The sequence below is a fragment of the Numida meleagris genome, chromosome 10 (genome assembly GCF_002078875.1).
Source record: "Numida meleagris isolate 19003 breed g44 Domestic line chromosome 10, NumMel1.0, whole genome shotgun sequence".
NCBI classification, from domain to species: Eukaryota; Metazoa; Chordata; class Aves; order Galliformes; family Numididae; genus Numida; species Numida meleagris.
Window position 1 is genome coordinate 8093692 of NC_034418.1, and position 10575 is coordinate 8104266.

At 38.8% G+C, this 10575-nt stretch overlaps 1 protein-coding gene across 2 annotated transcripts in view; it reads left to right on the plus strand.

Annotated features, from left to right (window-relative positions):
• URI1 (URI1, prefoldin like chaperone) overlaps positions 1 to 9247 on the plus strand; it is a 39193-nt gene extending 29946 nt beyond the window's left edge. For both annotated transcript variants that reach the window (XM_021408209.1, XM_021408210.1), the window contains 5 exons: positions 2608 to 2788; positions 3360 to 3627; positions 4185 to 4333; positions 5995 to 6253; positions 8431 to 9247. In XM_021408209.1, coding sequence (XP_021263884.1) covers positions 2608 to 2788; positions 3360 to 3627; positions 4185 to 4333; positions 5995 to 6253; positions 8431 to 8619 — 1046 coding nt within the window. In that variant the 3' untranslated portion in view covers positions 8620 to 9247. The remainder of the gene's footprint in view (positions 1 to 2607; positions 2789 to 3359; positions 3628 to 4184; positions 4334 to 5994; positions 6254 to 8430) is intronic.

The window sequence follows — 10575 nt, forward strand, 5'->3', positions numbered from 1 at the left end:
GTGGAAAGCGTATGAGCAGTGTCAGCTGGAAGGGGAAGAAGCATTGATGGAGGGGTGAGACAAACGGGATGGGTAATCCTCATCATCCACCGGGCATTTCGTGGCTGGTGGAGAAACAAACATGAGAACAGCCTCGTGCAAGCATTGCAGATGCACCAAAGCAGACACTTCCTGAAGATTTCTGGAGAGGACACCGGGAGGCACAGATAGTTGTGATGAGGGACTGGATGAGGGACTGTGCTAGCTGAAGTGGTGCTCGATAGGAAAGACTCAGGCAAAGTGGAGGAAGAAGCACTTCTACAGTCTGAAAATAGCATTCGTTGGACATTTTGAGAAGGGGCGGTAGTTTGGGGTTTGCAGGTGGCCAAACTGAGCTGTTCATTGTTACATTTTCCTGGAATAAATGACTGTTCTCTATATGCTGGGAGTGACTGACGGGAGGTCTTTACTCTGGTAAATGTTGTTGCAAAACAGAAAATGCTCTGGGTAGTGCAGCCCTCGGAACTAGCTCTCAGTGTTACTGTAGCAGCATACCATGGGTGCCCGTGGATGCTACTCCACCTTTGTGCAGCTTTTCATTGTATCCTAAATTTTCATCTGTATTGTTCTCTGAAGTCGTCTTTGTTTTTGCTAAAGATGTCTAAGTAGGAAGCGTGTACTTTTTCTGTTAGCACTGATCGTTACTGAGATTGCAAGAGATGTACCTAAAAGAACAATTTATGGATTATTTTGAGGCAAGGCTGGACTCCATCCGCCTGTATCTCTGAAGAGGACAAAAACAAGTATCCCAAGCATCTCATTAGCATGTGACTGACACTCCATTCTATGGGATTCTGCTTTTTTAGTTAGTGTATGAAGTTACTGGTAGCGCTTTGTAGTAACAGTGAATGAGCACAGTGTGTATTGGAGCAGCAAGTGGTTATCTCTGTTGTCTTTGAGCTCTGACCTGGTTTCCTAACTGACAGAATTTTTGTCAGAATTAGAAGGGAAAAGTACTGGTGTGCCGAAGCACAGTCATCAGGAAGCCATGCAGTTACCTTGGCGGTTGAATCAGCGGTTAATGTTGAAGTGGAACAGAAAGAAATTGGGAGGGCACAACCTGAATGTCAAGTTGAAATGGATTGTTAAATAATCCTTCCAAGTTTTATTTGTTAATTTTGTAATTATACTAGTTGAAATTTCACAAGCCAGTCTGATTGCTTAGCTTATCTCAATTTATATTTAAATCGTAATGGAACACACTTCAGCCTTTTCTTGAAGACGCAGTAAAAAATGCTGTCCTGTGGAAGAGTAGGAGTCATGCTTTCCAATGTGACTTACAGTCATCTGTTTACTTTTTCATGTTGCTATTGAATTTGTATTTATCTCAGGATTAAAGTACAAATGGGAATATTTTAATAAGAATATCTTTAAACTGTGAGTTCCTAAAATTAATCAAGGCCACATAATTGGTTAATAAAAAGATATCTTAAAGTTTAAAGGATGCTGTATCATGAAGACACTGTATTACTGTTGATTAGAAGCAAAAATAGTGTTTCATGAAGACCCACAAAGAGACGATGTTGAGTGTATGTGGCAGTGGCAGAAGAGGAAGGTTCTGCTCTCCTGAATGGAGGTTGGGAGCTGCTGACAGGCAGGGGGGAAGAATGCCCTCCAAACCTGTCTGGGACCAGGGAGGGAGTGGGCTGTGCCCCAGGGGCTGGAGGGATTCAGGAAGCAGTGCTGTCCTTCAGACAGACAGCACTAAAATGTTGGTGTCTTCAGGCTGTTTGTTCCCTATGTGCTAGACAGCATCCAAACAGGAGAAAGTATTCCCCATCCTCAGTGCGTGCATGGTTTGTCCTGGTAGCAGAGCTTTTAAGTGCCCTCAAAAACTTGTCTGTGACTATTGTTTAGTCACAGGAATGTGTCTCAGGTCACCTCTGAGGCTTTAAGGTGGCTTGTATTTATTATTTTTGAAAGACAAGCCTTTGTACAGTTTTCAAAGTGGCCTTCTTCACTAAGAGAAATTATTTATACTGACTACATTTTGATCAGATTTTCCAGATTACTCTGGAGATCATTTGTGATGGTCTTCATTATAAATAATAAAAAAAAAAGCAACCCAAAACAAAGGACTCTTTAAATATATGACTTTGTCCAAAATGAGCTAAAGTGCAAATGAGGTTTGTTTTCTCAGTTAATAAAATGTGCTATTAATGGGACTATGAGCAAATGTCACATTGACATGCTGTTATCTATCAGATCAAATCAAGGCATGGGAGGTAAAAAAAAAAAAAAAAAAAAAAAAAAAAAGAGAACACCAGAACAACAATGTAATAAAAATGTCATAGGATCAGTGTCTCCTGCTTTGTAAATAAACATCAGTGCTTTGCCTTGGTATTTCTGTAACATCCGGAGACTATTATCCTGTGATGGTGCTCTGGTTCATTGACGGTGTCACTTAAACAGTTAAACAATAATTTGAAACGGGAAACGTTCTACCCATGTTCCTTAATTCCTTTGTGTTTTGTTTTCCCCAATTTGTGTTTATTATTTATTTATTTATTCATTTATTATTTGTGTCAATTGTATTAGTAATTGCATCGTATTTTTTTTGTTATACAGGCAAATACAGAACAGCTCACAAACCTCATTCAAAACCAAAAGTATCCGATGCTTTTGAGGTAGATTTTCTAGCGAGTGGAAGGGACACGAGATCAGTGGGCCGCTTTCAGTCGGAGGAGGAGCTGTGGGCCCGCTTGGAAGAGCTCGAGAGACAAGAAGAGATACTTGGTGAACTTGACAGGTATAGCAGTGCATTCAGGTTTGGAGTTCAGAAGGCTACAAGATGTGTTTATGTTTGTACACAGAAGATCTGTCTGTAAGTGCAAATAGGTGACCAGATAGATGCTATTAAAAGTGCAATAGATGGAAGTGGGATGGAATGTGAACAAAGCATGTACTGCAAGGCCAAAGGTGCTGAAATCTGCCTCCGTGCAACTGTTCCCATCCAGCACTATAGGATTTTTTCTTTGAGAAGATAGAAGAGGGTGAAGTAAAATCCATTTCCCGCAGGCTAAGAAAATCCTTCGTTTACAATGTAGGAGTTAGACATTTAATGTCTAATGACATCCTTAGATCTGTTCTCTTCCTAAAGCAATACATATGTCATTAGCCAGAATGTCACATTTTTAGTTTGTCCAATTGATATGGAAAGAATTTGGACATTCTTACTGAGCATGAATAAGGTTTCACAGTCTGGCTGAAAATGTAGCACCTGCGGAAAGTACAGGCTTGTTGTCTGTTTTGTATGCCTATGTCTCTCAAGAGTAAGAATTAACCTTGCTTGGTTCACTTAAATGTTTCTTGTTTCATAGGATGCCTGATACAGTTGAGACAAATGGAGAAGATACAACCTCCTCGGAAGAGGAAAAGGAAGATAAGAGAATAGATCTCAATGGAACATACAGAGTAGAAGACTGTATTACTCAGGGCAACTTCCAGAAAGAAGTAACAAGTTCAGACTTGTTTGTTCGCCATGTTAATGGCTCTACCTATTATCACAGTGATGATGAAGATGACACAGATGTTGGAGATAGCTCTGTTCCGACTATTTTTTTCTCTCATACTGTTGAACCTAAAAGGGTTTGTACATAAATGTTTATATGTTTCTGTGAAGAGATGGCATAAAACATGTATACCATATACATTATCCAAAGAAGAGCACTTTACATTATGTAGATATAGTAGAGAGATAACTGTAGATTAAATTTATTTGGATGTTTGTTAAAGGTTGAAACTCACCATTTAAATTCAGTAGTTTCAAATGTGGCATTAAAAGTGATCTTAAAATGAAAACCTTACTGTACTGATTTCGGGCAGATCTAAAATGTAGTGTCCTGTGTATAAGTTTTAAAATGACTTTACTTAACATGAATTCAACTATTGAACAGCTCAAGCAAATTGTCATAGACTATATGCAAAATCCATGCACATAAGTGCAAAGAAATTCTTCAGCCTGGTGCGAGTGGTAAGGGGTAAACAATTTCTTACTGTGAATGTCACTCTTTGTGCATTTTTTTACTTACCTGTTCTTTATAGTCCTCAAGTGCTTGGATAGGAGAATGTCAAAACTCAGTTGATCCTCAGCCTGGAGATTGTTGATCGTACGGTCTAGTCCATCATTTGTGTTCCATTTTCAGGTAAGAATAAACACAGGAAAAAATACGACTTTGAAATTCAGTGAAAAGAAAGAAGAGGCCAAGCGTAAAAGGAAGAACAGCAATGGCAATGGGCATGGCCATGCAACTCCAGAACTGCCTAACATCAAAACGCCAGCAGACATTTACCGGTGTGTAATTTATGGCATTGGCATGTGAGCTTTCCTTTTAGCAGAACTTCTCTTTTCATTTGTGTTCACCTATAGCATGAAAGTGAGCCTACTATTTCCTGAAAGAAATAGCTGGAATTGAATTTACTACTTATGAGTAAAAGCTTGTGGCTACTGTGTGGTTGCCGTGCTTTTGTATCCATAAAACATTTCTTATCTTGAATTTTCTTTTCAACTATCAGTTTGTTCACTTTTTTGGAGCTTCTGAAATTTACTCCAATTTGCCAGTATGTATCATCTGCATAAAGTAATATAGCAGTTTGTTATGTGCTGTCATCAATTCCTTGTCATTTGCTTCTGTGTTTGTTTTCAAACATAACTGACCAGATCTGTCACTTCCAGTACTCCTCTTATCCCACCTAATAGTTGTTGCTTTTTATTTCTTCCTTCCAGTATCTTCAGGTCATACTGAGGTCTTCTGTTTGCATAGTTTCTCTTGTGTTCTTCCTGCCTAACTTCAGTCCATTGCTGGCTCTCTTCTCTTAAAAAAAAAAAAAAAAAAAGTGCTCAGCAGTAGAATATCTGCACATAGAGAGCTCTACAAATAACACTGAGCTTAGACTGTGTGAAGTCTAAACAAAGATTAAAGGAGAATTAAAGCAGGTATTTAGGTCCTTAAAAATGAACATGGATGCCTGCTAGTTGGCTGAATAAGTGTCTGTGAAAATCACACTGCATTTTTGTGTCAAGCACCTAAGTATATTAAAAAAAGTGGCACAAAGTATAAAAAGTTAAAAACTCATCCAATAATAACAGTTACTGGGGCTGAAGATGAGGTAGAGGATTCTTCCGTGGTGCTTTCCCTCAGCTCTGCAGAGGAGCTGCATTTTCTATAGAGACAAGCAAGTGTTCCCAAGAGTATGTGCTGAATAAAGCTGTTAAGAAACAAGTAAAACCCTTAAAACTCATCCAGTCATTGGGCTTCTCCTTCATGAGCTTGATAAAATTGGCTGTCTTCTAATCCCACTTGTTCTGCTCCACCCACCCTTGACTTCTTCAAGTCATAGAGATGGAGTATAAACTGTAGGAAGAGGCCTCTTTATCAGTTACGGTCTGTTAGTACTTCAAAAGTGTCCTCATGTTGATCTGATCTTAAAAGCTGATTTTTTTTAATTTTTTTTTTTTTTAATGGAAAGCAGAAGATTATGGCACTTGTCAAGAAAAAGCTTCGTGCATTCCATGTGCGAGTGAATGTTTCAAGTATTTGTTCCTATATTCTACGTTTGACAAGGACTTCATTCTGGAAACTCTCTATCATTCTGACCTTCTGTTTCTCTTTACAAACACGGCTCTGAAAATTGCTTAGTTTACCTTTTTTCCAACTTTTTCTAACTCACACTACTTTGTTTTCCGTAACGCTTTTTCAAAGAGCTATATGTTTTCTGCTGAAGGAGTATGCCAACTTAATGCTTGAATAACAGGCGTAGCGGTGTTTGCTCTGCAGAATTGGTTCTTGTACATTGGTAAATAAAATGCCTCCAAAGGTACAGTATTGTAATTCTACAGTGAAAAAGTTGGAAAAGCACATCATAATTAATTTGTACAAAAGACAAAGCAAGATCGCTGTAAATTTGTCATCTGATCCTGAAATGGTTTATTAAAGCTAACATTTTCCTTTATAGAGTCTTTGTTGATGTTGTGAATGGAGAATATGTCCCTCGTAAATCAATTTTGAAGTCTCGAAGCAGAGAGAATAGTGTTTGTAGCGATACCAGTGAGAACAGTGCTGCTGAGTTTGATGACAGACGAGGAGTTCAGAGGAGTATTAGCTGTGATGAAGCTACTCAGAGTGACAACAGTGAAGGCATACTGGAGGAAGAAGAGGAGGTGGGGCAGCAGCAGCTACCAAAAAAGCTTCCTCCCTCTTCAGGGACAACTGAGGTACAGTTTTTAATTAATTATTGATTGTTGGCAGGGATAAAAACGAAAAATCCAAAGAATATAGTTGCTTACACCATCAGTTTGTTTGATTTCTTTAAAATGATATTCTAACTCCTACCTAATTCTCCTTCAGAAAGACGTTATCAGGTGACAGGTTTTTGTCATATACATCCTAGAGGCAGAGGGCAGGAAATGAAGCAGTTGGCTTCCCCCTGACCTCAAACTCTCCCGTAAAGGTCCAACAAAGCAGTTATATGCTGGTGCGCCCTTGACTGGGCCATCCTGGAAATTTCCCTTCAGGGTAAATAGCTGGCTTAAAAAAATAGTAATAAAAGAAAATCTCAACTGTGTAGTTGATGAGTGGGAAGGGATGACTCTTTGTAACCTGTGTTCTGTCAATATTCTGCTTGTCCTATCCCATACCATGGTCAGTGGTGATCTAAAACACCTATTTGCACGTTCTGGAAAGTTCAGTATTTAATCATAAATGAAAGAGACTGTACCATGTAAGGCAAATTTTACAGTTGCATAGTGACTGGATGAATACAAGAGTTAAGTGTAGCTGCTGGACTGAAATTCATGACAGAATGGTATTCATCGTTTTTATTTTGTGAGCACTTAGACCGATGTTTTTGAGCTAAGAGTCAAGTGAATTATCATTAGTTCCCAATACAGTGGTCAAGGTCACTGAAAACACCTTTTTGAGAAGAAATGTTTTTTACAAGAAATATATTCCTCATAAAATCTATTATTTATCATTGCTTTCCATATGAAGACCTACAGACGAATACAGGTGGAAGATCTATGGTGGAAGATTCTTCTATAGAGTTAGCACTTTACATTGCACATTTTCTGGACAACATTTGCTACATTTTTGTAAAACATCCACATATGCTGTTGATGTTTCTTAGTAGTCTATATTGTGAAGACAGCATGATTATTCTCTAGAATATAGTGAGTGTATTTTCTGAGTAGCTGAACATAACGCTCCTGTTAAAGACGTGCCTTCTTAAATGCTGTTGTTTTTCTTTTGCTTATTTTTTGGGGGTGTTTGAAATATGTGATTTCTCTATCACCATTTGCCACACACAAAGGTTTTTTTTTTCCTCTTTGTTTCTAATTTTGCCATGATCATCTTAGTTTGTACTTTCCTTACTTTTTTTGAAAACGAGCACGTTGTTAGAAGAAGGTAATTGTGTACGGGCACGGCTCTAGGCATAGTTTAGCTACTGGAGCAGAAAACAAACAAAAAAAATGCAGTTTTCTTTTGCAGGTCCTGCAAGAAAAGAATGGCTGTTTTGTTTTGCTTTGTTTTTCTTGGTAACTGAGTTATGAATAAGCAAAACTAAGCATAGTTAATAAATCTGGTGTGCATTCTTTCATGCCCAGTATGGTCACCAAACCTTCGTTGTAAACTGCTTCTCCTTGTCCTTAGGTATTCTGAATTTTGTGTTTTCACTCCATAGTATGATGATTTGTTCTAAAATAGGTTTATGAAAAATAGTTCTGAGTTACTTTTTTTCAGATGTTTTCCAAGAGTCCCGGCCATTTCTTAGTTAAGTAAAAATAGTCATGTAAATTATCACTTTCAAACATTCAGTGTTTATTGGACCTTTTGTAGAGGGGAATAGTTGGAAGCAAGTTTGCTGGTCTCTTAAGTATAAATTGCTTTGACTGTTTTTTGATCATATTTGGTAAGGAGAAAGAACAAACAAAATATATGCTTGCCAATTTGTATGCAGTGTGTCAGCTTGATGCAATTAGAAGATATTAAGTCATAAAATATGACGTATGATGGAAATGCTGACATACTCCAACTTTGCAAAATCTCCATTTGTTATCCAAAATGAAACTATATATTACATCAGCTGCGTTATTTCTTGAGCATGTGTCAGTGAGGAAGGAAATTTTTAGATCATTTATGCAGTAGGATTGAGATTAAGTAGTACTTTTAAGACATTGTCTTTCATTCAGTCATCCTTGAACGCGCTATATTTTGAGGTTAATTACAATTTGGTTACTTATGCAAGGAACAATCATTGATTTAAAGATATTTCTTTACTTTTGATTAAAAGAAATAACAATCCTAATCAGGCTAATATAGGGTAATGACCTTATGGGCATAGCTTCACATTTGCATTTTATTAGCTCATTTTGAGTATTCTCTTCTGTTACAGGCATTTTCTGGAACTGTCATAGAAAAGGAGCCTTTGTCTCCCTCCCTGATACCACACCCAGTCATTGCTCACCCTGTCCTGCCTACCATTCTGGAGCAGAAATCGGAGGAAGTTTTGTCCAAAGCATCAGAAGAAACTACAAAAAGGATATCAAAATTCAGAGCTGCCCGAATGCAACAGACTAACTAGGTCTTGCCTAGATGCCGAAGTTGGAGTACTAATGTCTAGTTTCACATTTGTTGAGATGATGTAAAGCTATGTGCATTACACCTAGCTAGTTCAAAGGATCTTCTGTGTTGATTTGGCATTGTTTATCTTTCCAACTTCTGTTGGCAACGTTTAAAAACAGTTTGGTGTTTGAACAGTTAAATATTCATCTTTTTTTGTTGATTTCCCTGTATGCTGTCAGCACCTTTGTGTATGTTTGCATTATGATAGCAGCACTCGGGTTATTTTTCAAAAAATGTTCCTTACATACATTGTTTTTGTGTTTAAACCTAAATACAGGCAGTTTTGTGCCAGCTGTGATGTTCTGCATACCATATGGACTGTTTTAAGGAAACTTTCACATTTCAAATAGATTCAACAATTATATTGCATTACTTGCTTTAGCATTTTAAGACACACTTGTATTCCCATTGCTGTAGGTTTTGCAACTAGGTGTCTGCTAAAAGTTTTTTTTCCTTCTATCAAACCTCTCTGATATCTCTGTGTACAGATCTATAAAACACTGGGTTCACGTACATTGCAGGGAAGTTTCTTTGATGGAAAAGGGTATTTTGTAAAATTAAATTTTCAGTAAAAGAAAGCTGTGAAAGTTGTGTGCTTTCTGTTCTACTGTAATTTGGAAACAGCACAGAAAGGTTTTTATTTTGTATGTGCGTTTCCAGCTTGGAGTGTTTGCAACCACATGGATATAAAAGCAGCCCGTTCTCTTCTGCCATTGTTTTTTAACCTCCCGTTAATGAATGTCCATGGAAACTGAATGCTCTTAAGGAGAGGAGCATAAACTCAGGCTATGATTACAAAACCTCCTAGTTCTTTTATATATGCAGAAAACATTGTAATTGTTTTGGGAATGCCCAGAGGCAGTCAGCACTAAGGAAAAATGTCTCAGTCCTTCAGCTTCATTTCAGAATGCAGCAGTGCCGCACCGCTTGGGGTACAGTTGTGTGCCTGGTTTTCTGGCCTGTGAGCGGTCCCTCCTGCCATCCCTCCCTCGTGCTGACACAACTTTTGTTGGGGCCCCTCCTTGAATTGATAGGTAATAGGAGCTGGGTTTCAGAAACAAATTACTGGTTTTGTTGTGTTGGTGGTTTTTTTTTTTGTTTGTTTTGTTTTCAATGGTTGTGCATGTTTGTTTGAAGCTAGTGAGATGCCTGATCTTTCTTAGCATGTTTGTGTCAGCACAGTGACAGGGGCAATGCATGGAGCAAGGACAAGACGGCGTGGAGAGATGGAGAAGCTTCCAGTGGTGCTGTGAGCTGATGTCGTCCATCCAGAGTCTGAAAGTGAGGCAGAAAGACGTACAAGGTGTAAGAAAGGATTTGCTCTTGCTACAGCTCCGTGACTTCGGGAGCATGCAGCCTTGGAACCCGCAGCGTCTGCTTCTCTGTACCTGTGAGCAGGATATCTCCTAATACTGCTCCTCAGCTCCCCTAACATAACAGAGCCTTGTGCTCATGGTCTCCTGCTCGGATCACAGAAGGCAGCAGCAATGACGGCGAGGCACAACTCCCAGCTCTTACCCACCGAAAGCATGAGGCTGCGTGGCCCTGGGGTGCAGGAGCGCGTTGCACTGACTGCAGGAGGCACCCGGGGTCGGTGCCCAGCTCCTGCAGCCTGCTGGTATGGGGGGGGGGGGCGCGGTTTTAGGCAGCTCCTAGAATCATGTTGAAAGTGTTAATGATTAACTTGATTCATGCTCAAATGTGGATTTTTTTTTTTTTAAGCATATTGCATTAGTACTAAAATAAGCCATCAATGCCAGTCCACCCTCTATTCACGGCTAAATATTTAAAGGAGGTTATTTATAGCTTCTTTAATGAATTCTTGGCTAAACAAAATGAAATTATGTCCTAGAAAAGTAGAAGCTATTTTGTAACCAGAACAGTGCAACTGTAAAATATAGTGCCATGAATATGT